At 40.3% G+C, this 27,398-nt stretch overlaps 1 protein-coding gene across 14 annotated transcripts in view; it reads right to left on the bottom strand.

Annotated features, from left to right (window-relative positions):
• TTLL5 (tubulin tyrosine ligase like 5) overlaps positions 1 to 27,398 on the bottom strand; it is a 284,938-nt gene that overhangs the window by 150,626 nt on the left and 106,914 nt on the right. For 10 of the 14 annotated variants that reach the window (XR_006203962.1, XM_042943838.1, XM_042943847.1 and 7 more), the window contains 7 exons: positions 26,122 to 26,242; positions 23,166 to 23,312; positions 21,725 to 21,828; positions 18,727 to 18,854; positions 16,091 to 16,171; positions 15,097 to 15,495; positions 5,984 to 6,171 (listed from right to left, as the gene is read on the bottom strand). Coding sequence is in view for 13 of the 14 variants with exons in the window: in XM_042943838.1 (XP_042799772.1) it covers positions 5,984 to 6,171; positions 15,097 to 15,495; positions 16,091 to 16,171; positions 18,727 to 18,854; positions 21,725 to 21,828; positions 23,166 to 23,312; positions 26,122 to 26,242 (1,168 nt within the window). In the remaining variant the exon portion in view is untranslated. Of the gene's footprint in view, positions 1 to 5,983; positions 6,172 to 15,088; positions 15,496 to 16,090; positions 16,172 to 18,726; positions 18,855 to 21,724; positions 21,829 to 23,165; positions 23,313 to 26,121; positions 26,243 to 27,398 lie in introns of those variants that run through there. The other 4 variants (XM_042943839.1, XM_042943846.1, XM_042943848.1 and 1 more) reach the window with 2 other exon arrangements.

Raw genomic sequence — 27,398 nt, 5'->3', positions numbered from 1 at the left:
CAAATGGAATCTAGTTTTCAGGGGAAAGAGGAGGATGAGCTCTTAGAGGAAGAACTAAAGGGTTGGAGAAGCTAAGAAAAGTTTTCAGGTAGGAGGTGGTCAATAATAGTACCACATGCTGAGGGAGAAGAAGGATTAAAAATAGGTGACCAAGATTGGCAATCCAAGGTCATCAGCAATCTCTGAGAGCTGGACAAAATGTAAGAGATAAGGTCAGACTGTAAGAGTAAGTGTGGAGGGGAAGGGGTCAGGGACCTGGGCAGCAAGGGCATGTTACTAAAAAAATTTTTTTTAACGTTTATTTTTGAGAGAGAGAGAGAGAGAGAGAGAGCGAGAGAGAGAGCTGGGGAGGATCAGAGAGGAGACACAGAATCCAAAGCAGGCTTGAGGCTCTGAGCTGTCAGCAGAGAGCCCGACATGGGGCTCAAACTCACAAATCGCGAGGTGATGACCTGAGCCAAAGCCGGATACTTAACCGACTGAGCCACCCAGGTGCCCCAAGGGCATGTTATTTTAAAACAAGATGGCAGTACAGGGAAGACAAGAGCTTGTGGGGGTTGGGGGTGGCAGGGTGAAAGAAAGGTTACTAGAACAAGAGACCACAGAGTAGGCTAAGGAACTAAGGAAAACTGGGGCTGAAAGCCTTGAGAGACAGAGGAGCTAGGGAATTAAATAGGATCAGTTGGAACTAGGTCCTAGAGCCGGGAGGCACAGGGATCGAGGAGGAGAATTAGTCTCAATACTAAAATTACCCCATTTTACAGAAAAGGAAATCAAGGCACAGGGATGTTAAGTAACTCGTCCAAGGTCTCACTGACTCAAGAACTCCTGCTTTTTCTATTTATCCTTTTCTGTTTCTAGAAATGGGAAAGAGTAATGTACACGATACAAAAAAAGTGCAACTTTTTCTACCCAGAAAGAATACAGAACAAAATGGAGCTAGACTTGGAAAACAACCACCCAATCAGAACCCAAATGTACAGCAGTTCAAACGTGTCCAGGCACGCTAAGGAGGCAGGGGGAGAGTGCCCAGTGCCCAGCGCCCAACCTTGTGATAAACTGGGTGCCATCCGCCTCGGTTCTGGAGAACATTCGTCATCATTTCAGAAATTTAGCTAGCTCTCTCTGCCAATTTCACCTTCAAATTGGAAATTTTGAAATTAAGATTCACTCAAGGTCTACTGTGGCAGCTGCTGAAGCAGAAGAAATGATAGAGAATTCCTTGATACATGAGTGACTGAGAGGAACGAGTAGCCAGTGGAAACCAAACATTCCACACCTCGGCATACACCCTTCTCCAGAACTGCTCTAGAAAAGTATCAGGGTCAGGAGCAAAAAATGAAAGAAACAGAATTGGTTTCTTTTCCACTCTCCATCTTCATGAAAAATGTGAGAAGCAGAAAGTGTCTCCTCCCTCCTATGTATCTGTCAGCACATTTCCAGGAGGCCTGGCCACATCCCGGGCACCGGCTGGCTGGGGAACAGAGACTGACACAGCACATTCGTTCGCCCTGGAGCCCTCGCCTGGGTGGTCTGCTCTTATTCCTTTGATTAAACTCCCAGGCTGGAGGAGCTGGAGCTGCTCCTAATGATAGCTGGTCCTGAAATCTCACACTCGCCCGCACAGAGAGGGCCAGCGCTCCCTCTGAGTCGCAGCCTCCCACTCCTCACCACAGAGCCGGGCTCCTTCGCCACATTCTTCTGCTCACGAACAGCCGTAACCACAAAGGGCAACGTGGGCGCAGAGTGCTGCAGGGCTAACGCACACGTCTCCCAGCACTGAGTGAGGTGGAGAAAGGGAGACTCAAGATCTCCTCCAGCGCCCTGTCAGCTACCGCAGCGCTCCCCCCACCCAGCAGGTGAAAGATGCTCCTAGAAAACCCTGCTTTCAGGGATGTACACTCTGGCTTCTAAAGAATCCCGTCCCCCAAAGATAATCAGCCTCTCAGGTGTCAAGGGAAAGAACTACATTTGACCTGCTCTCTGCTCAGATGCTGAATAACCATACGCTAAGGACACGTTATCTCTTTCCAGCATATTGAAAGCATACACATGCTGGCAAGCATTCTGAAGTGGCTACTGTGGCCACTTCGTGGGGCAAGGAAAAGTCTGAGGTTCTTAGGTGTTCCTGGCTATAAATAAGGTTAAATCATAACAGAGGTAGTGAAAGTTGTTACAAGCTAATAAATAAGGGTTCTGTTTCTAGCCATGCAAATCCATAAGAATTTAGCCTCTGATGTAAATCCTTGGTGCTGCAGAGTTTTATGATCAAATTCTGGGGTTGTCGGAGTACTTTGCTTCTCTACTTTTGGCTAGCTCACTTTTCCTCGGCGTGGTCACCAGTGAGCAGGAAGGAAAAGCGGTGATGCTGCCCCGCCCTCCGATCTGCCCTCCTCCAGCTACCCGAGCGGTCCAGCTGAAAGGCAAAGCCGACTGGGTCTCTATGGCCCGTCACCTGTGAGATATAGAGAAGTTCCTTCACAGAGAAAGCTCTCCTTTAAATCAGCCCTTGTCTTCTCTTCCAGCTTCCATCCTAGCTGCTCTCTGCTGATTCCCTATCGTCCAATACCACTAACCAGCCTGCTGTTATACATACATGCATACATATATACATGCATGCACGCTAGCTTGTGTTCTGAAACCTGTCCTCACCCTTCTTCTTCCACCCACAGGTCCACCATTTAGATTCAGTTTCAACACAATCTCTTCCAAGAAGGCTGCTCTGGTCTTCTCACTCCCATACACAGGCTGGGTTAGGTGTCACCTCTTTCGGTCGTACTGTTTATCCCCTAGAAATATCTCTGTTGTGCATTTTCCATGCTAGAACTCTCATGTGTTTATGTGGCTGTCACCCCTACCAGATTGTGAGTTTTTTCATGCCAAGGACTATGTCTTATATCATCCCCGTGGCTTAGTACCAAAGTCCGGAACATTCCTAACAGCTTAATAAAATGTTTTTGAATGAATAAATTTAAAAAACCACATTTGAATTAAAAGTTTTATAAAGAATGCCACTAAAAGCTTTAATGGACTAGGTAGTTGAAATTACAGACAAAATAAAATGATTTTTCAAAAATGGACCCAAGGATTTCAATTTTTTATACTTATCTTCCAAAACACAAATAATTTAACATCGGTGTTCCTTATTTAGTAGTAGGTCTCTTAATACCTTACCCAAAAGAGCAAGGTAAAGATACATCAGCTTATGGGAAATAATGAAAGTGACACTTGGGAGGAAAATTCACAGCTTTCAATATAGTGACAAACAAGAGGGAATGAAAATAAGTACCCAACTCAAGAAACTGGGAGGAAATAAAGCTAGAAAAAGCAGAAGGAAGAAAATTAGTAAAGACAAAACAAAACAATCAGAAAACATTAAGAAAGTATCAATCCTACTGGATAAAAAAAGAAAGAAAAAAGAAAAAAAGAAAAAAAAAAACCCACAAACACAAAACAGGAACTGGAAACAATCACAGGTAAAAAGCACTTACAGTGATTACCGAACACAAAGCTGCTTCTGCTGAAGCAGCGTTGAAGGTTTCATGGTCCAAGTTGAGAGAGAAGGGCAGAGCTGCCCCCACTTTGGGTCTGCAGCCCCCCCCCGCCCCCCAGTAAACACAAGAGCCAGAGCCCATACGAAGCCACTCTAATAAGTTATTATTTACTAGAAGAAGAATAAAAGAATTTTCCAAATTCCAAATTAAGGAATTGCTTTCTCTGAGGGGAAGGAGCCAGATAACATAATTGAGCTTTTCAATAACAAAGTTCATTTTGGTAACAGTACATTTTATCCAAAAACTTAACTTTTTGAAATCAAATTAAAAATCATTTATTCTTGGGGCGCCTGGGTGGCTCAGTCGGTTAAGCATGCGACTTCTACTTAGGTTATGATCTCACAGCTTGTGAGTTCAAGCCCCACGTCGGGCTCTGTGCTGACAGCTCAGAGCCTGGAGCCTGCTTCAGATTCTATGTCTCTGTCTCTCTCTCTGCCCCTCCCTGGCTCGTGCTCTGTATGTCTGTCTCTCTCTCTTTCAAAAATAAACATTAAAAAAAAATTTTTTTAAGTAATTTATTACTTGAAGCCTTTTATGGCTGAAATACCAGTATTTCCCAAATACATGGCATTTAGACTTTACAAAGAAGTTTTTGCATACTATCCTCAGGACCCTGTTACATTTTCCCCGACAAATAAAGACCCTGAGGTTGAGAGAAGCTGAGTCAACTGTCCGAGGTCACACAGCTAGTCAGTGGCAGAAGACAGATCTTCAGCTGGCTAGTCTAGTTCGCTTTCTACCACCCTACCCTGCTTATTACATACTACGGCCCCTCCCTCAGTACTGTACCAAGCACCAACTACCCTCTTACCAGACTTTAAAAGTTAAGACTGACATCTAATGGCAAGTTCAGATTCCTACGAATAGGAGTCTGATGGACTTTGAATTCACTGGCACTGAAGTTCTCCTTAGATAAGAAAGATGGACTGAAGGAAATTATTTTCCAATTAGGATACAATCACCCTGGAGTCCACAGGATCAGAATCTTGCCATTTTGCAAGCTTCGTAGCTTACCCAATGACAGAAGTTGAAAATATGTAAACACTAATATTGGCTATGTTTCTTACTGTGACTGCAAAGAAAATTCCCTAATGCCTGGGTGCTTCTAGCTGCTCATTTATAAACTAGAAGCATACACTCTTGTCAATGACCCGGTGAAAAAACGTGTAGCGGATCATTGGCCCTCTCCCTTCCTCATAGCCACTTCACGTTTCAAAGTTCCTTCCCATTCGACCATGGTCATGACATTCTAGTCCCTCTTCCCAGAGCTCCAACACTAAAATCTAACTCGCCAGCCCGTCAAGTCTCCGCACTGCCCTTGTAGGATCCTGTGTTCCTATTTCAAATCGGGCCTCCTCATCTGATCCCTTCAAACGAGTAGGGATTTTTAAAAGAAAATTCAGTACAGCCTCACACACTGGGATGAGGCTGAAGTAAAGCTAAACCTGACCTTTAATTTTGGTTCTCAATTTTATACAGAGAAACAGGGCGCCACCAGGGAGCAGTGTGTTGCCTACTTTTAACATGTGGTGGAAGTAATTTTCAGCTTCACTTTGTTCTAGACTTGATTATCATTACAGAGTTGCCACTAATTAAGACTCGGATGCAACAGAGAGATAGCAAAATATTACCGTGGAGTTAAATCATAATAATTTCTTTGGAGGACTTTGATACCGTTTTGCATTAAGGAAAGGGAGAAGATATGGTTTCCACTTCTGGTTAAATACCATGGGAATAATCAGCGAGGAGGGCAAAAACACTCCCAAAGTTCCTGTGCAAGTTTCATCTAACTTTATTGTGTTATAAGCTTATTATCATACATATAGCTTAAGGTCAAAATTCTGGTATCTACTTCCATCTATTCAGCTTTCTGAATGATCTTGATTATATCACTTCTTCCAGCCTCAGTTTCCCCCATCTGTAAAATGGGGCAAATGATATGTGTTGACTAAAGGTGTGCTGGAATACTTTATTAACCAGTGCCCAGAACACGTCCTGAGATCATGAGATGAAAGGTGGTACAGTTGGAAAAAAAAAAAAAAAGAAAGAAAAAAACTAAAAGGTAATGTTACGGCATTCTGGTAAAAAGATTTACAAGACTAGAACTCACTGGAAAATCATACCAAAGAAAGAAGTTATTTTTAAAGATCCTTTAAATGTGTATTTGACAGCTGAACGTTCAAGTCTGTTTATCCATGAAATGAGGACATCAGAGCTAGCAGCAGACTTAACTGTGGAATACCTGTAACAGAAGCTTATTTTCTTTACAGATGAAGAGAACACTTTCACTCTTCAGCTCACACCAACGCATCCTCCTTCAACAGGCATCAGCATATGGGAGACGAGCAAAGACAGGGAAGGACAGAGCGCCCTGTTGTTGATACAATCCTCGGAACCAAAGAGCTCTTCGGTCCCCCAACTGTCCGTACCTGCTGGGTGAGGAGACTGATGTGGGTGGATGGGGAATACTGTCTGGCCGCCTGCTTCTCAGCCAGCCGCTGGAGCTCGGCCGTAACCATACTTGGGTTGTACCGTTTGCTGGATGGAGAATCATCTTCTCCCTCTTTTTGTGTTTTAGCCACTCCCAAATGCAGCTTGTTTGGATGGCATGACCCTGCTAAAAAAAAAAAAAAAAAAAGAGAGAGAGAGAGAGAGAGAGAAAAGTTTTTACCCACTTCGGACAAAAGCCCTGAAAAACTTAGGGTGATGACAAACAAATGTCAGCCAACAGATACTTGACTGAATCCCAAGGATCTTGACAACTTAAAGAGCAATAAACTATCTTTGAATGCTCACACGAATAAAACTAAATCCTTACCATGCGCAAGAAACTCTTCTTACCGCCAAGTTGTTACAAGCATTTATTAACTATGTTTTTGTTTATTATGAAAGCTTCACACACACGAGATTTCATCACGGGCAGTGGGGAACAACCACTCCTAGAATTTACTAATCATAATGAATAAAAAATGTAGTTTTAAAACTCATTATTTCTTGTTATGTGACTCTTCTGGTCAGTTGTCTGTAACAGCTACTGCCAAATTAGCCACAGTCCTTCTTACCAAGCTCAAAGGGGGAAACAGAAAAAAGCAAAACAGTGTATTTAGATACAAAAACAGCAATACTCTTAGATTTCCAAGTGACTCATTTTCCTTTCAGATTTAAATGCTCTTTTTCCAACTGTAATATCACAGTGTTCTATTATCTGGGGGCACTGAAATTCTGGTAAAAAGAAATTATTTAACATAAAATCAAGGTTCATATTTTCTCTATGATGGAAGTCACACATCTCACCGGAAAAATTTTTAAACCCAGGAAAGTAGGAACACTACAATGTGTTTCCTTTCTGTCCTTATATAACTGGGATCACTTGGTATACACAATCTGCTTTAAAAAATCTGTAACTTTTCCATGTTGACTTTATTGTGAGATACATAGAAAATATTATTTATAACAGATGTGTTGTTATAAAGAATACTATAATGAATGCTGTGAACTTACTATCCAACTCAAAACCACATTACCAATTAATGTGCAACAAGCCTGTGCTCCCTTGAGACATCCCTTACCTCCCTCCCCTTACCATTCATTCCCTTCCTTTTTAGAAGTATCTCTAATTATGTATTTGTGGGGTTTGTGTATGCATACTTAAATAAAATACTAGATAATTTTGCTTGGTTTTGTGCTCTACGAAAGTGGTATCTTGCTATCGTAGTTTCCTAGGATTTGCTCTTGTCATTTAATACCATACTTTCAAGATTCATCTTTGCGAGGTATAGCTAACATTCCTTAACTTATCTGCTGCTTGGCAATCCATTTTGCAAACACACCACAACTTCTTTTTCTATTTCCCATCAATGGGTATTTTGGTTATTTCAAGCTCATTGCTATTATTTGCTATTTGCTATTATCAGTGCAGCGATGATCACTCTTGAAAACATTTCCTGGTGCACATGTGGAAGAACCTCTTTTATGCATATGCCTAAGAATGGGATTGTTGAATCACAGAGTATGTACATTTCCAAATTTATGTGATCATGCCAAAGTGGCATTTTTTACATTCCCACAAACAAAATATGAGAGTTCCTATTGATTCCACATCCCTTCGACACTTAGTATTATGAAATATCTTAATTCTTCCCACTTCCAAGGGGGTGAAAAATCTCTCACTGTACTCTCCACTTACATTCACTGATTGATAACGATGCCAAGCATGTGTTACCTCTTTTCTGATCCCACTGATCATTTTTCCATTTGGGTTCTCTATTTCTTATTAATTTATGGGAGTTTTGTTTATGTTTTCACTTGTTTCGTATCCTACGATCTTAAAGATGGGTCTCCTTTATTTTGTCCTAGAAGTTTTAAGTTTTGCATCTGAAATTGATTTTACACATAGTATGACTCAGTGACCTAATTTCATTTTTTTCCTGTATCATTAACCAATTATCCCAGCACCACATATTGAGAAACCCCTCCCTTTCCCCTATGTACAATGCCATCTTGGTCATGTATCAAAGTTCCATCTATCTGTGTGACTGTCTCTAACTTCCTATTCTGTTCCGTTAGTCCATCCCCTATACCTTTGCCAATACTACATTGTTTTAATTATCAGATCTTTATATAAGTCATAATAAGGTGTTCCTCTACCTTATTTTTCTTCCTTCATAGGTTCTCTCTATGCTTGCCGTTGAGAATGGGCTTGTCAAGTATACCAACACACCTGTCGAGGTTTGGGTTGGAATTGTATTGAATCTAGGAACCAATCTGATGAGAATGGAAACATTTAGGACACTGACTCTTTCCATCCATGCACATAGTCTATTTAATCTATTTTATTTAGGTTTTCTCTAATGTCTCACAAAAAGCCTTACGAAATTTCCTTTCTTTCTGAAATATATCCCTAAATGTATTGTTGTCTTGGTGGTGACAATTACACAACAATGTGAATGTATTTAATGCCACTGAACCGTATACTTAAAAATAGTCAAAAGGGAGGACATGTGGGTGGCTCAGTCAGTTAAGTGTCTGTCTTTAGCTCAGTCATGATCTCATGGTTCATGAGTTCAAGCCCCATGTTGGGCTCTGTGCTGACAGCTCAGAGCCTGGAGCCTGCTTCAGATTTTGTGTCTCCCTCTCTCTCTGCCCCTCCCCCGTTCATGCTCTGTCTCTCTCTGTCTCAAAAATAAATAAACATTAAAAAAAAATTTTTTTTTAAATAAACATTTAAAAAATATTAAAAAATATTTAAAATGGTAAATTATATATACATTTAACCACAATACAAAAAGATTTGCTTTTTAAAAAAATTTTCCTTTAGAGAGTGGGAGAAGGGAAAGGGAGAGAGGGAGAGATGGGGAGAGAGGGAGAGATGGGGAGAGAGGGAGAGGGAGAGAGAGAGGGAGAGAATGAATGAGAATCTTAAGCAGGCTCCACACTCAGTGCAAAACCCCAACGCAGAGGTCGATCCCACAACCCTGGGATCATGACCTGGGCTGAAATCAAGAGTCAGAGTCCCAACTGACTGAGCTACCCAGGCACCCCTCAAAAACATGCTTTCTAGCTCTTTGTTGCTAATATATAGATAAAGCTATTGATTTTTAATATTGATCTTATAGCCATCATACTGCTAAAATAATTATTTCTAAAATGTATCTGTTGATTATTTTCTACTTCCTATGTAGACATAGACTAGTTTGCAAATAAACAAACTTTATTTCCTCCTTTTTGATCCTTATGCTTTTCATTTCTTTTCCTTATCTTACTATGCTGGTTCTGGTAAACCATTAAATAGAAGCAATGTTGGTGGGCATCCTTTTATGGCTCTTAACACTAAAAAAAATTCTTTCAACATTTTCCCATTTACGCTGATACCTTTTTTTTTTTTTTTTTTACGAGCGCACACATGAGCAGAGCAGAGGGAGAAAGAGAATCCCAAGCAGGCTCCATGCTCAGCACAAAGCCCGATGTGGGGCTTGATCCTACGACCCTGGGATCATGATCCTAGCTGAAACTAAGAGTCAGATGCTCAACCGACTGAGCCACCCATGCATCCCTACACTGATACCTCTTGTAGAGTTTTGGCAGATAGCCTTTTTCAGCTCAAGAGAGTTTTCTTCCCTTCCTAGTATGCTGAGAGTTTTATCACAAATGAGTGGAGAATTTTATCAAATTCTTTTTCTGCATCTACTAAGATGAATATGGTTCTCCTCCTTTAATTTGTTGATGCAAATGTCATTTATAGATTTTCTACTGCGGTTCTTATAGATTTTCCTGTTGTTCCTTGGCTAAGCTTGTTTATGGTGTCCTGTCTCTTTCATATGTTGCTGGATTTGGCTAGCTTACATTTTGATTAGAATTTTTGCATGTATGTTCATAAATGAAGCTTGTCTACAATTTCCCTCTCTACTACCATCCTCAACTGGTTTTTGTTATTAAGATTAAACTAGGCATACAGAATGAACTGAGGATGACTGTTTCTTTTCTCATTCTCGAGAAGAGCTGAAGACTGGAATTATCTGCCCCTTGAAAGATTATTAGAACTTACTTATGAAATTACCTGGGCCTCAAATTTTCTTTGTGAGAATTTTTTTAACTATTGTTTCAATTATCTTGATACTTACAGGGCTGTTGAGGCTTTCTTCACCTTTTAGTCAATTTTAAGTAAGTTACATCTTTGTGTTTGTCCATTTTGTATGTTTTCAATTTTATTGGAATAAAACAGTATTCTTTTTGTCACCAATGCAATATATGTACATTCTGTTGTTTTTCCATTCCTTATATTATTTATCCATGTCTTCTCTCTTTTCTTTATCCATCTCACCAGAAGTCTGTCCATCTTCTTAAGGTTTCAAAGAATTTTTGGCTTCGATATTCTCTACTGTGCTTTATTTCTGAATTCTGTGATTTTTGCCTTTATCTTTATTATTTTTTATTTAGATTTATGATGTTGTCTTTATAATGTCTAAAATTAAATATTTAGCACATTAATTTTCAGCCTTTCTTCTTTTCAAACATAAGTTTTAAGGCAGTAAATTTCCCTCTAAATATTGCCTTTCATTGCCCTCCACAAATACGGACACACAATTTTCGGATTACCATTCAGTTCTAATACTTTTACATTTACCTCCACTATGATTTCTTCTTTGACACTTTTAATTTTTTTTTTTAAGTTTTTATGTTAACTCCAGTTAACTAAACTCCAGTTCAGGTATACAATATATTCATTCAACACTTCCATGCAATACCTGGTGTTTGACTCTTAAATTTGAGAATTTGTTATATATTGTATCTTTTTGTCATCACCATTCAATTTAACAGCAATGTAGACAGAGAATGTGGCTCTGTGATACCAATTCTGTGAATTTTGCCTTATTTTATAATGTAGGACATGACTGGCTTTATGAATATATGTTCTTTAGAAGGTGTTTTCTCTAATTATTGGGTACACAGTCCTATGTATGATCAATTGATAAAGTTTATCAACTTGTTTAAATGCTTTTCAAAATCAAATGCTGATTTAAAAAAATCTGTTTAGTCTATTAGTAACTGATAGAAGCATGGAAATCTCCCACTGAGACAAGGGGATTTGTAGATTCCTCATGTATCAATCTTTTTAATATATTTAGATGTTATTTTATTAAGGGCATTTAGAACTGTTTTGCCTTTCAGCTTAACTAAATAAACCTTTGCCTTCTGTCTTATGTAACTACTCTCTGTATCTATAAGAAAATTGTGTATCTTTTTTAAAAATGTTTATTTTGAAGGGTGCCTTGGTGGCTCAGTCGGTTAAGCGACTAACTTCAGCGCAGGTCATGACTCGCATTTTGTGAGCTCGAGCCCCACGTTAGTCTCTGTGCTGACAGCTCGGAGCCTGGAGCCTGCTTCCGATTCTGTGTCTCCCTCTCTCTCTGCCCCTCCCCTGCTCGTGCTCTGTCTCTCTTTCTCTCTCTCAAAAATAAACATTTAAAAAATAAAATAATATAAAATAAAATGCTTCTTTTGGGAGAGAGGCAGAAAGAGGGGAGAGGGAGATTCCTAAGCAGGCTCCGTGCTGTCAGTGCAGAGCCCGTCATGGGGCTCAAACTCACAAACCATGAGATCATGATCTGAGCCGAAATCAAGAGTCAGATGCTTAACCGACTGAGACACCCACGTGCCCCAAGAAAATTTTTATCTTAAAGTCTATTTTAGCATATATAATATAGCTACACCACGTTTCTTCTGGTTGGTATTTACATGGCATTTTGTTCATCCTTTTACTTTCAACCATTCCTTGTTCTTCTTATCTTTAAGTGTATCTTTCTGGTAAACAGAATATAGTTGGATTTTTAGAAAATTCAATATTTTCTCTTCTAACTCTTCTAACAAGTCCAACCCATTTATATTTATTTGATTCTTGACATATTGGGACTTGGTTTACCATCTTTTAAGTTTCATTTCTCTTGCTTTTTCTAAGCTGCTTGCTCAATCCATTTTTCTTCTTCCCATAGGTTTAGAATTTCCATAGTTTTACTCTTTTAGTGGTGACCTTTGAAATTTCATACTGTATATTTATCTTTAAAAAGACTAAAGTTAAATAATGTCTTAATCTCATTCCCAAACTATTCAATAACCACAGAAAAATGTAACTCGAATCACTTCCAGGCTGTTATTGTCATTTACTATATTGTTGTCTACTACTACTTTAAGCCATTCAGAATGTTCTCTGACCACTGTGGAAATAAGCTAAAAGCCAATTACAAGAAGTAGAGAATTCCAACTATCTGAAAATTAAACAATATACTTATAAACAATCCATGAGTCAAAGTATAAATCACAACAGAAATTGAAAAATATTTTTGAACTGACTAGCTCCTTCTGTTCCCTATCCCTCTCTGGGAAAAGTGTAAAAAAGGAAGGTTTTTTTGTTTGTTTGTTTTTTTTAAGTTTTGATAATACAGAGTACTGGAGACACTAATTTTGCTGAATTTCTCTCAAATTGGAGAAAAAAGTTCAAACCAGACATTATTATTACTATTATTATTGATCTTAGAAGATTAAATCACAAGAATAACCACTCAGAATTAGCACAGACACACATACATGCATATATTCATAATTATGACTTAGTAAAGTAGACATTTAATCTCTGATTCAAGCTGCATATTACAATATCCATTTCATTTGAAATCAGATACTAATTAAGAAATACAAATTGACTACTTGCAAAACATAGCTTAGCTGTAACTCATATTAACATGGATATTACTAAAGTGTTTAAAAACTTGACCAATAGTAAGGTATTTCCCAAACTAATCTACAGATTCAACACAATCCTATCCAAATCCCATCTGCTTATTTTTGCAGAAATTGACAAGCTGATCCTAAAGTTCACATGAAAATGCAAGGGATCCAGAATAGTCTAAACAATATGGAAGAAAGCAACAAAGTTGGAAGAATCACTCTTGTTGATTTCAAAACTGACTACAATGCTACATAAACAAGGCAATCTGGTACTGGCATAAGACAGACATATAGAGCAGTGTAATAGAACTGGGACACCAGAGAGAAACCCTTACATTTACTATTAAATGTGTCAAGGCAATTCAAAGGGAAATAACACTCTGTTTCAACAAATGGTGCTGGGACAACTGAATGTACATATGCAAAAGAATACAGTTAGACCCTTATGCTGCATCATACACAAAAATTAAAGAAAACCTAAATGAAAAAAGACCTAAATGAAAGAGTCTAAACTATAAAATTCTTAGAAAAAAACCATACATATAAAACTTTGTGACCTTAGTTTAGGCAATAGTTTTTCAGATATGATACCAAAACATAAGCACAAAAGAAAAATAGATGTATTAGACTTCATCAAAATTAAAAACTTTTGTGCTTCAAAACAATGAAAGGATGACCAACAGAATGGGAGAAAATATTTCAAAACCATGTATCTGACAAAGAACTTGTATCCAGAATACATAAAGAACATAACAATAAAAAACAAATGCCCCAATTTAAAAATGGGCAAAGAATTTGAATAGTTAGTTATCCAAAGAATACTGATGGACCATAGGCCCATGAAAAGATGTTCATCATCACGTCATTAGTCATTAGGGAAATGCAAATGATAACCATAAATATGAGACACTACTTACTTCAAACCAACTAGAATAGTGGGGCAAAAAAGACAGACAATAGTTTTAGTGATAGCAAGGAGGGGGAGAAATTGGAACTTTCCTGCACTGCTGGCAGCAAGATGGTGTAGTCACTTTGAAAAGTTTGGTAGTTCCTCAATAAAAGGAAGCATAAAGTCACTGTATGACCCAGTGATTCCACTACACACCCAAGAGAAATGAAAACATGGGTTCACACAAAAACTTGTACACAAACGTTCACAGCAGCAATATTCATAATAGCCCATATGGGAAAACAACCCAGACGCCCATCAACTGATAAATAAATGAACAAGGTAAGGTATATCTGCCCGATGGAATACTCTTCAGCCTACATTTCTACAAAGCAACGAAGTATTGATACATGCTACAACGTGAATGAACCCTGAAAACATTATAATTGAAATAAGCCATTCACAAAACACCACTAACTGTACGATTCCACTTCTATAAAATGCCCAGAATAGGCAAATCCATAGAGACAGAAAGTAGTTCAGTGGTTGCCAGGGCTGGGGGGAGGAGGAAACGGGCAGAGACTGCAAATAGGTAGGGGATCTCTTTGGGGATAATGAAAATGTTCTAAAACAAGACAGTGGTGTTGGCTGCACAACTATGTAAATATACTAAAAACCACTGAGTTGCACACTTTCAAGTGGTGAATTTTATAGTATATGAATTATATCTCAATGAAACTATTATTAAAAATGGGGGGAAAACTTGACTGGTAATATGAGTCTACCTACTTCATTTAGAGTTAGATACCTTATTTTAAGAATTCTTTGGTTATTTTATTCCGGTCACACTTGACTTTAAATACACTGAAAAGGGGTGCCTGGGTGGCTCAGTTGGTTAAGCATCCGACTTTGACTTAGGTCATGATCTGGCAGTTCGTGAGTTCGAGCCCTGCGTCAGGCTCTGTGCTGACAGCTCAGAGCCTGGAGCCTGCTTCAAATTCTGTCTCCCCCTCTCTCTGCCCCTCCCATGCTCATGCTCTGTCTCTCTCTGTCTCTTGATAATCAATAAATGTTAAAAAAAATTTTAATACACTGAAAAATAACTATCTGAATCAGAAAGAATGCATATAGCACACTTGCAGGTCTATGATGATCTGGGATGGAAAACCTCCTGACTAGACTATAAGCTGCTGCTATATAGAACAGTCTTATTCATCTCTGTATCCCCAGCACCTCAAAGAAGCCCTGTTTCATTTTTTATCTGAATGAACACTGGACCAAATGCAAGACTTCCTCAGTCTCATCAGAACAGTGTGTGTGTCTTTTGAAAGGCAAAGGGAAGAGAATGCGTTGTTTTTGTTTTTGTTGTTTTTCCTTATTGGGGCTGGGGAGGAGCTAACATTGCACGCTGCCTTTCATTTTCTCACTCACCTGCCTTTGCTGAAGAGGGACGAGACAGTTTCTGGCTATAGATGTGTGCAGCACTTTGGAAAGAGGAAAAGGGGCCAATGGTGTAACTGCCTGATCGACAGCGGGGCAGGCCAGCCGGGCTTGGTACGTTCTGTGTCCCAGGATGCACGAAGGGAGAAGCATTGTCAGGGACTGTGCTCAGTACAATTGTTGGCTGGTGAGACATGCTGGGGATAGCTGGAGGAATCTGACATAAAGAATGATGGCCGGGCCCCGGTGAGAGGTCAGAAGTTGTAACAATACATGACAAGTGGGTATTGGGAATTTTCTGCAGAAGAGTAGCAGCAGGACCAGAGAAAGAAGCAGAGGAAGAATTGGTATAGACTAATTTAGCCTCTTGTTCTGCTGAAGTGGTAAATCCTATTAAAACAAAAACAAAACAAAACAGATCATTTTAGGAAAAACTGACATAACCTCTATACAACATGAAGTAAGCATTTTTAAACATCAGAATAATCTTAGTGTGAAACAGAAATCATGAAAGATAGAGACTTTAATGAGTGTTCATCATGAACTTAGTGAATTTTGCCTACCGAGACAACCTGGCAACAGAAACAGTTTATTTTTAGTCCTTTCGAAAAGCTGGAGTCGAGACCGCCTCCATCAACCAGAGCAGGCATTTTGCACATGCTAGGGCATTAGGAAAAAGTTTCTGGTAGTGACAGCTAACTCCTCTCCCTCTGCTTTTCACCCTTCAGGGGCGGGGAGGGGGGGTGCAGGCGGGGAGGGAGTGCTCCGAATTTCTAAACATTAAGAAAATGAAAAGTTCTTCAGAAGGAAAACGGGTTATCAATAAATACGAGGACATTCTAATGGAAGAGAAAGAACGCACAAAAGAACTTCTGTGGGGTAATGCCTCATGCTTTAGCCTCATTAGCTATCTGACGACTCTTTTTCTCCTCTTTTAGGGATTGATCAGAGAGCGGCAAATCTATGTAGGTTTGAAGTCACTCACGAGATAATTTATCAGAGTGAATTTCTGTTGCCTGCTGTTTGGGTTGCTTTATTTTCACTTCTTCCATTGTCTCATGGTGATCTGAAACAGAAAATAAATCATGATCAAATGCTTTCTATATAACTGTGTTTCCGAAATATAACACAACTAAATAATCAATCCCAGGGAAAACTGCACATGTCGCCACACTTTCCCAAAGCCGGCCACATCCATAGTCCTGCTGAGGGGGCAACCGACCAAAAGATTCCCAACCATCCCCAACCCCAAGCTCCAGCTAACCAAACCAGGGAAAGATACCAGGGCAGCCATCCTTGGATGCTAACAAGCTAGGACATGCCTTCGGGGGGACGGGCGGGGGGGGGGGGGGGGGGGGGGGGGGGGGGGAGGCGGAGGGGGCGGGGAAGGTATGAGCAGTCAGATGCCTCTGCCAGGAATTCAAACTAGGGAAACTAAGAAACCAAGCTGGCTGGCGGTACGCACTGGAGCAAAGAAGTCCTCATACATACGGAGCAGGGCAACTACCAAGAGACAGAAAGAACAGCCCCCGTATCCATGGGCATGATACCTGGAAACTACAATAGCTCTGTATCTTAAAGAAAACTCCTTGGTTTTACTTGAGCAAGCTGAGTGAGCTCACCTGAGATAGGGTGATCAGTATATTCAATGACAAAATCGCTCTAATAAAATAAATCTCCACTCTAATAAACCTTTTTTTTTTTTTCTACCATAGAATTTTGAAACAGGACAGCTGGGGCTAACCATATACTTGGGGAAATATTCCAAAATCTTTCTCAAGGGCTAATTCATATAAAAGCTTAAGAGAGGCCATTTTGCAGATCATCTTTCAGAATGAAAGAATAAGGACATATGAATTATTTGCTGCCTATCACCACCAGCAGCGGTAACACTGTCACACGTGTGTTTGCTCATGTTTGTAATCAGTCTGGATACTATCAGATGTCATCATGTTGTTTCCTTGATGGAGGCCTTCCTACTACCTCTCTCGTTATTCTTGATAGGGACAGATCTCCTTATGTAGAGACAGTCCTTAACACATGAACCCCAGAATTTCCAGGGGCCCATTTGTACAAACAGACACCATTGAGAACATGCTGTTAGGGCTTCCGCACTACTGTCAGGGGAGAAGTGACTACTGAATGCCAGTGTAGGCCCTCAGCTCCCCAGGTTAACACACTTTTCTCTACCCCAACTCATTACAAGGACTCCTCGGTCTCTTCAGGCTCCCTTTCTCAACATTGTTCTAGGAGGAGCTTTTCAAAGCTTCCACCAGCCTTCTTCCTACATGTACTCACCCAACTCCATCCACTAGACAATAAACCTTATGAAGTCAACGTACCATGGCAGTCTGATCACTGGACAGACACCTAGCAACTATCACAATGTCCGACACACAGCAGGTGGTCGGGAAAAATGTGTAGAAGGAATGAAGAACAGATGAGTAAACTAGCTTTAGAACTTAGATAAGCTAGGAAAGCTCAAAGAAGAGGGCTGGGCTGGGGACTTCTAGAAATACCGTTCCATTATACAGTGAGCTCAATATAAATAGGCTTTTGCAGACTAGCCTCTGAACCAAAATAGTTTTTAAAACATTAACACTGTTTCTTTGGGAACACTCACTCTACATTAGAAATGACCGATTATCCTGGCTATTTCCACCGCAGACTGTGGTAGTCTTAACAGCAGGGAACGAGTCTCTGTCTTTTAATCTAGTGCTTAGCACTGACAGGAATTGGTGTAGATTTCCTTCGTCTTACATTTCCATCTAGATTTTAAATGGATCTTACTTTAAGGTGCAGAGCTTTATTTATAACAGAACATCATTGCTATTTTTTTTTTCTTTATCACATGACATGAGCTAGATAGTTCGGTCCACACTAATTCCAAAATCCCCAATCATGGAATTCCCTAGCAGTGAGCTCTTTTAGAAATGGATGGGAACATTCTGGGTTATCACAGTGACTGAAGAAAGCCAATAGCATTTAGGATGTGGGATTAAGGTTATTAGACATCCCACCAGGTACAGAACAGTCGCACACGACAAAAAATTCTTCTATCTCAAATGCCATTGCTGATGAGCTAGAGGAAGCAAAAAGTGTAACAAGAGTGGGAAATAACCATTAGGAAAGACAGAAGAGCAGATTAAGAGCACAAGCTTTCAGCTGGGCAGACGAAAGTTCAAATTCTTGTCCCACTGCACCGTAAAAGGTACCTTTAAGCAAGTTACGCAGTCTCTTTCAGCTTCTGTTTTCTCATTTGTCAAGAAGTTGAAAAATAGCACCCACTCCATAATGGTTTTTTGAAAATAAAAGTCAGATCACATCCAACAGATTATAGTAATATGAGCGCTCACTAAATGTTAGCAATTATTACAAGTTTGTCTTGAAAAGCTCTCTGCTGTTAATTTTCATGAAAAAAAAAAAAAAATCAGACCAGGTCCCTCTTCTGCTTTGAGGACAAAAATGCAATGCCTCCTCACCCCCCATTCCCACACTGCAAAATTTCACCATCTTGGAGTCTGTCAGTGTTTAGGCAGCACATTATTCTTGGCTCTCCTTTGCAGATCTCATTTTTTCACTCGTTCTTCTTATTTTTCATTAATTAACCATCATACTTACCACCCTTTGCCCTGCTATCAGAATAACTGTTGCTGTTTTTAGAACTTTTTGAGTGAGTCCCCAGGAAGACACTTGCAGACTTGTTTTTTTGGGTATAAAAAGTCAACACCTCCTCCAGCTCAGCCTCACTGAAATGAGGAGAGAAAGTATGGTCAGAACAGGAAGCTCTTCTGGAAAATCTTTCCACCAGATTTTATTATGGAAATGGGAGTCAGCTGGAGAAGGGGAAAATAATAAGTATGAGCAGAAAACTCCCTATTAATAGATGGTTAAATCGGAATACAAACAAAGCAATCTAAAAAATTTAAAGCATGATAAGGCTTTATTCATTCCAAAGTGAATTTTCTAGACGCGCCGTCCAATATGGTAGCCACTAGGCATATAGGACTATTTAAATTTAAATGAATTAAAAGTAAGTACATTGAAAAATTCTTCTCAGACCAGCTGCATTTCACATACTCAGTAGCTACAACACAGAAGGTTCTACTGGCAGCCATGTTCTCTATCAGAGGTCAACAAACTACACACTACAAACAACAGGGGGGGTCAAACCCGAGGAGCAACCTGTTTTTGTACGGTTCCTCACTAAAAATGTTTTTATATTTTTAAAGAAGACTGCTATAATGACCACATATATCCCACAAAGCCTGAAATATTATCTGGTCCTTCACGGTTTGCCCACCGCACTTCCAGATAACTGAAGTGTATTCACTAAAGGAGTCACTTGTCATTTTAATTATCTATGTCAGAAGTAAGACCTACCAGCATAACCATGGAAGAGTTCCCTAACCATCTAGTCCGTGAAGGAAACTGAAGTACATGGTTCTAGGTCACTTCAAATATTGAAATTACCTGTCCTTTATGAACATCCACAAAATGGAAAGTATAAGGAATTTGATGAGGGCCCACGGGATTCTCCCAGTAAACATATTAGACGTGGATTTTTAACACCTGTGGCAGCTTCTCAACGGCCCTTTGTATTTTTTTCCTGGAGCCTGGCTATGTTCCAGATAAGTGGTCTTTAAATAGGCAAACTATTCCAGCATTATCACAAGGAACCTATATCCCATCTTCAGAATACATTGTAATGACCTAGGAAACCTAGGAACCCATTTCTACGAATCTCAGAGTAAACCCCAAGGTCTCAAAGTGGAGAAGGTGAAGGGCCACAAGGCAAGTACCTCAGTAACTATGACAGATCTACCGCTGAAGTTACAAATGGGGCGAACGCCTCTGTATGTCCATGTGCTTTCTTTGGCCCTTCACAGAAAGGGGAAGAGGAAGGGGAAGGGGCAGGTTAAGGCTGATCAAAACACAAACTGCTTAATATCGCCTCTCTTACCCTTTGCTCACTTCATAATTTATGTTTCCTTGCCTGACTCCTGCAGGTATCTGGATTTATCAACCTTGACAAAGGTATCCATGTACCACCCCAAACATAATAAAAAACTGATGACTGAACATGTTTCCAAAAATCGACATTTAATGTGCGATGACAGTTAACAAATATGTTCCAGCATATTTTACCTCTAACACTGTATCACTAGTTTTAGTATATATAATTCATTTCCAGCAAACAGTTAGGCCTGGTAGGGGGATACATGTCTCTTTTCAAAAAAGGTGGCTTTTCTTTTCTTTTTTTATATTGTAGGGATCTTGAAGATCCTGAAGAGGAACTAAATATTAATCTTTTAACTCTGTTTTTTTTTAATTTTTTTTGAATGTTTTATTTTTATTTTTTTTTTAAGAGAGAGAGAGAGAGAGAGACAGAGAGAGACAGAGCATGAGCAGGGGAGGGGCAGAGAGAGAGGGAGACACAGAATCCGAAGCAGGCTCCAGGCTCTGATCTGTCAGCACAGAGCCTGACGCGGGGCTCGAACTCACAAGCCGTGAGATCGTGACCCGAGCTGAAGTCGGACACTCAACCGACTGAGCCACCCAGGCGCCCCTAATTTTTTAACTTTAAATGTAGAGCCGTTTTCTGAACATAACCTCATTTTTGTTCTTTCCTGTTTTTATCATGCTGATGTGAGAAACCGTTTCTTGCTTTGTTTCTGTAACTTTATTATCAATCATGTAACTCAAGACTCAAGAATGTCAACAAAATAACATGACAGTTTTGAACTCCTACAAAATGATAGATTTGTTTGCTGTGTGTTTAAGCACAAGATAGTCAGGCTATACTTAGGTCTGTACAAGGTATTAAACACAGATCAGATTGTGCTGGTGACTGATACACCACCACCTGATTCAGCTTTATAAACCAACAAAGAAGGGACTTTCTCCTGCTTTTCACTCCACAGTGACTTTGATGGTTGAAGACGAACAGGGTCACACAGATGTTTTATCCTTTATTTGAGTGGTTTTGTATGACTTTCTGTTTTGGAAAAAGTTCCCCCAGTAGGAGTCTCACAAAATTTTAAATGAAATGTTTTGTCACCTTTTCCTTTGGAAACATATTGTAAATGGACAAAATGGCCTGACTGATTTGTATCACGATAGAGCCGAATGCTGAGATTTTCAATCCTCAAAGCCAAATCTACGCATGGAGGACTGGTTCTATTTTGTCCACATTAGGTGTAACCCTCACGGTGTTGAGAAACTGCCAATTCCTCAACCCACTCAACATAGGCAAAATTTGGTCATCACCACAGCATCAGTAGGTCAGGGATAAATTCAGATTCAGTCGACACTGGAAGCCTCTGACTTCAACTTTCCAAAGGGCTCTCTCTCAGCACTTCAAGTGGTGTGTACTTTGAAGGCTGTCTAGAAATACAGCCCAGATACCTAGCAGCAGCGTTTTGATAACTGAAACCATGAGGACAACAACATGATTGGCTGAGATATGGAGAGGCCAAGCCTATGAAATGCTCTCTTTCATCCTGAGAGGGATTTTACTCACATTCCTACGTTAGAAACAAGGAAATATTGAGAACTGATATGGGGCAGTATGGAAGAGAGAATAAGATTGTTTTTCTTAATAAAGAGGATCTTCTACCTTGCTTGTCTGATGAACTCCTGAAAGTTTTCTGTGTTCACCCCATCTTCCTCCTCTTCCTCAAGTTTCTTCTTTGATTTCTTTTCAGCCATCTGTTCTGTTTCCTACCCAGTCCCCAACCCACAAAGGAAAACAGTAAGATAAAACTGGCTCCTGATAAGTGCACACTTCATCATCTGCTTTCATTACCATTGGGTTAATTTGTCTTTACAGTAAAGACATAATCCCTCCAGGTACTTTTGCCACCTATACATTTGATATATTACTCTCTGCCACTGTTTCATGAAACATTTTGGAATTCCCAAATAAAGGTTGCAGAGTAAATGTAAATCCTTATCATCTTTTTGCTTTCTGCCCACAAAGCCCCTTCAGGGAAGAACTTTTCATAGCAGCTTAGTAACATCTGTGCTCACACTTGTAGCTTCACCGGTATGACCACCGAGATGCTGCATTTTGTTACAATTAGGGAAAGGAAAGATCGGTCTTGGAACCTACTCCTATACCAGCATCCAAACTGAGTAAATTCTTCACTTATATAAGACATACCAAAATTCTCAACAGATCTGGAGTAAATTGCAGCCATGGATTTTTTTATATTGCTATTCTACTAACCATTCCACACATCTATACTAGCATCACTTAAATTTCCAGGCCTCCGTTTTCCCTTTTGCAAAATGACCATACGTTTTTCTCCCAAATACTGATATTTCCAAAGCATTCTAAGACCCTTGGATATCCGATGCTTTGTAAAATATTCTAACTGAATAGTGTATTTCCTGGTCTTGGTTGTAAAATGATATCACTGTCTACAATGTTCTCAAGAGCAAAGTATAACTCTCTCAGGAAAGAAGATTATGTCATTCTATTAAATCCACAGTTCATTTGCTCTCAAACCGTCTATTTACCACTATCTACAGGCATAATGACAATGCAAATTCACATAGCCTGTGATTCATCTCAGATACACAACCCTCAAAGGGAATTTGCCTTTTTTAAAAAAATGTTTATTTATTTATTTTTGAGGGAGAGAGAGAGGGAGAGAGAGCGAGCGCAAACAGAGGAGGGCAGAGAGGGAGTCGGAGAATCTGTCTGACCACACTGTCAACACAGAGCCTGATGAAGTGCTCAAACTCATGAACCGTGAGACCATGAGTGAGCCAAAACCAGGAGTTGGGGACTTAATCGACTAAGCCACCCAGGCGCCCTGGGAATTTGCCTTTTGATAAGCGTGAACTATGGCCACTGGGCTTTCAGAAGTAATGAGCAGCTTTTCAGATCAGCTGAGTTAAGGAGCAAGGTCTAGCTCCCTGCAACAGTTACACACAAGGGATGACGATGATAGAAAAGAGAAGGACCTCTCCACCCAGCTGGACAGTGGCTTCTAGCCTTGCTAACAGTGCGTGGCAATCTAACACACACAAGTAACAGATGAACCACCTACCTTGTTGTACACAAGAATAAAGTCACCCAGTTGGTGGGCCAAGATTCTTCTGCGTTCCAGAAGTGCCAATCGTCGACTGGGTAATACCATCCTCATTGAGTGCTGGAGGTTACTTGATGCTCGTTTAAGGAAGCGAACCACTAGCTCCTATTAAGAGTCGTGAGGGAAAGAAAGCAGGGATTATGGGAAGCAACAGAAGATAAGGTATGAAGGATTTGCCCAACAGAGATACAAGAAGAGGTATACTATACATTTCAACAAAAAAGACCCAGAGCAAAAACATTAGGTACAGTAAGGATACAGAAAGACAAAGCAAAAGAAACTTATTCTCTCCCTCAAAAAGCTGGCAATCAGAAAGGCAAAATAAATACGTATACAAATTAACTACGTATTAAAGAAGTAACCGCAAAAGTATCACAACCCACATGCAAATAGTACTATCATAATTCAAAGTGTAGATACCACTTCTACCAGGGCGATCAGAGAAAGCTTAAGCTTAAGGGAAAGTAGCTTTCACGGACAGCGGAAATTAAAACCATGGGAGCAGATGAAATCATCAAAGGTGAGACGGAAGAGAAAGAACAGAAATATTCATAGGAAAGAGGAGGAAGAATCAGAAACGAAAGCAAAAAACCCCATGGTAGAAACACCAGACATTTACAAACAAACAAACAAACAAAACAAAACAACAAGGAGAAAATAGTGTCATGGAGGTCAAGGGGGTTAAAAGCCCCATGTCAAAAGCTTCCAAGAGGCTGGTGCTGAAAAGGACCAAGGCCAAGACAAGGCCCGGGATCCGGCCATTGTGAGATGATTTCAAGACAATGCTTCCAGTAGAGGAAAGGGAATAGAAGGAAGAGGCTAAGAAGTGCATGGGTAATGAAGAACAGAAACCACAATTTCAAAAGTTTAGTGCTAAAGAAAAAGAAAGAACAGCTACTCTATGCTTGAGAGGTGATGGCTTCTTTTTTCCTTTCCCAAGACGAAGGAGGCTGCCTGGGGGGTAGTGCACAGGGGAAAGTCATTAAAGGGGACAAAGGGCACATCTCACTTGGCATGGGGCAAGGGATTTTGAAATCTGAACAGATACCAATCAGATCATTCACAATATCACAAATGCTTCAAAGGGACATTTTGTGAGACCAGGGGCCTTAAAGATCATTGTTCCTTCCCTCTCCACCACCCCCCACAACATGAAAAAATTGCCTTAAGATGATAGATTTGGGGACCTTCTATTAATGCACCTCCTGTGAGCTGTGATAAAGAATCTCTAACCCTCACCTGGAGCAGACAGAGCAATTCTACCCCTACCTTCCTCATCAACAAGCCCACCGCCACAATCATCAGGGAATGGGTTAGGGTTTGCTCTCTAGATATACTTTCACACAGGAACGCACAGAACTGGTATTAGGTTTTGCAGTGATGATCCTAAGCATTCTTGTAACAAATCCCATTGAAATCCTGTGTGAATTCCAAGCCAGCACTTACAGCGGTTACCCTCTTCTGAGCTATTTTTTTATCCCTTGCATTTGATTTCCGTTCATTGTCCTTTGGTGCTCATTTCCTCCAGCATAAAGGATAACCAGAGGGTTGGATCGTACGGTTCTACTCTGCTATCTCTACTATAGGGTGGTTTAAGCTGTTATATTAAAATATTATTTTTTCACAGTGGAGCAGACAAACTGACTCTCAAAAAGGCAGCCTCAATTTTCCACTTGGAAAGAGGAGAGCTAACATTTTCCACTGACAGTTGAAGGATTATTCACAATGCACAAGGTTTTATCTCTGGGCTGTATTGGCTACTTTACTTTCACAAGTTGTTTTCTGGGATATCCATCATGTTTTCATAATAAGCCTGGCATATCACATGCCTCTTGTATGTGGAGAACTGAACATTATGGTAGGGTCACCACCGAGACGGACAAAGGATGCAGACTTCTCAGCCTTAAAAGTCGCTCTCTTTGCAGTGACAGATCCCTGTGGTTAAAAGGCAAAGAAGGGCTATGGCTTCTTCTATAAGCGTTGGTCTTACCAAAGAGCGTGACGTTCCTGATCCTTCCAATTCAAAAAGAAAACCAAACCTTGCTAGAATATTAAATTCTAGGCATGTTCAAATGACTGACACACAGCAAAAATTATGACACAGTTTGTTTCCAGTCATCTCAGAATTTTATAAAATTTTAACTAGTAGAGAAATAAAGTTAACATGGAGGATGGTACATTCTTAGAGGGCCTATGACAAAGCATTGATTTTTCAGAGTGAACGTGACCCCTTAGGACACAAAACGAATGCCTTGTGATGCACAGAAACGATAGGAAACGAAGTAACGTACAACTGTAACATCAGGGCTCAAGTTCCAGTCTCACCACACACAAGCTGTGGGACCACAGGCAAATTACCTCCCTGCTCCAGGCCTTTGTTTCTGCATCTACAAAATGGGGATGACAGTGCCTACATCAAAGAGTTCAGACAACGTGAAGTTGCTTGAGAAAGGGCTCTAGGTTGTTATTCTTTTGGGGGGCTTTGCACAGGGCCTGACATGTAATGAGCAATCAGTTTCCATTTCCAGAATGAAATAAACTGATGCCCTCAACACACAGTGTGATGAACATGGCCCCAGATCAAGGAGCCAGTTCACATTAAAGTAAGAGAAATCCATCAACTATAGTGAAGAACAATTCTTTCACCGGAAGAATATAATACTCTTCACCCTTGGGGGGAAAAAATAGGGGAAAAAAAGAAGAAGAAGGAGAAGGAGAAAGAGAAGGAGAAGGAGAAGGAGAAGGAGAAGGAGAAGGAGAAGGAGAAGGAGAAGGAGAAGGAGAAGGAGAAGAAGGAGGAGGAGGAGGAGGAGGAGGAGGAGGAGGAGGAGGAGAAGAGGAGGAGGAGGAGGAGGAGGAGGAGGAAAGAAAAGAAACAGGTCAAGTAAAAAGGTTCCAACAAGAAGAGCCTCACCATCTGTTCATCCTCTTTGGCAGCCCAACTGGCACTGAACGTTTGACCTCCACTGTCCTTCATCAGGCGAATCTGAACATGCTGGAGATAGGCAGAGAACGCTCTTCGGGCCTGCACCTTGCTATAGAAATCCAAAACAACATACCGTTACGAGACAGAATGCTAAGCCTACCAAATGTGTACCTGCCTCATTCAAAGCGGGCTCTGAGGATCCTCCTATTGGGAAGGCTAAAAAAAATGAAGTCCATCATGCAGTCATTGAATAAAGATTCCTTCTACACAGTGCATGAAGTGTTCTTTTTTCCTATTAACAGAATCAAAGATGGAGAATCCTATTTATTTTCTCATTATTAACAGAGGGGAAAAAAATCAAACAGGAATAGGAAATCAGGTTTCCTATTCTTACACCTTATCTCTGAACTTTTTAACAACTTTCCTGGGGGAGATGGGCAGGCAAAGTATTGAATCTTCACAAGAACCTTTGCATTCATGTGGAAAGGTTTTCCTGCCTTGGAGGCCCTAAAGTATATACTTATCAGTTGGTGCGAAAGTATGCTTTTGCTATGGCAACTAATATTTCTGGTGTGCAAAAGCCTCCAAAGCAGGAAATCGATAAATCCTACAAAGGAACTTTTGAGACCAAATCTTAAAGTCCTGCTTTTCTCAACTACAAGACAGGAATGGCTGGAGCCCAGAACAAATGAGTGAGGTCCAACAGAGTTTGGCGTAGATGAACTGACAGGCTGGGACGAGCCCAGATGTTCAGTGGGAAAACAAAATCTTTACATGTAGTAAAAAAAAAAAGCACCTCAGGGACATCACTGGAGAACTCAGCTGATTTCTGCTTGGTGGTCTAGGCTGGAAACAAGGAAATCTGTTGAAGCTACGGTTTAGAAGACAGAAAGGCCAGAGACACACTGATGATTTTCACTTCAGCTGCTAATTGTAGCGGATCTGTTTTCCTTCAGGAGAGATTTTGGTTACTTCAGCTGATCGGCCTTCTGACACTCCAGCCAGAATTACATCAGCGAAGATTAGGGCCCAGCACAAACTTTGTTTACAATCCTCACACATGCAATCACTGAATGCTTTCTATTCACTGTTCCTCCAAAGTTAGGATGAAGGACTTGACCAGAGTAAACTGGACATCCTAACAGGGTCTAGGTCTAACCTCTGCGTATGTGCTGGAGGGACCAAAGAGGAGGGGAGTCAGGTTGGAAGCAGATTTGCTCTTGAGAGTTTAATATAGAAGATCTCCAAAGCATAAAATACAAGTA

This window comes from Panthera leo, chromosome B3 (assembly GCF_018350215.1).
Source record: "Panthera leo isolate Ple1 chromosome B3, P.leo_Ple1_pat1.1, whole genome shotgun sequence".
Classification (NCBI taxonomy): domain Eukaryota; kingdom Metazoa; phylum Chordata; class Mammalia; order Carnivora; family Felidae; genus Panthera; species Panthera leo.
This window is presented reverse-complemented; position numbering and strand designations above follow the sequence as displayed.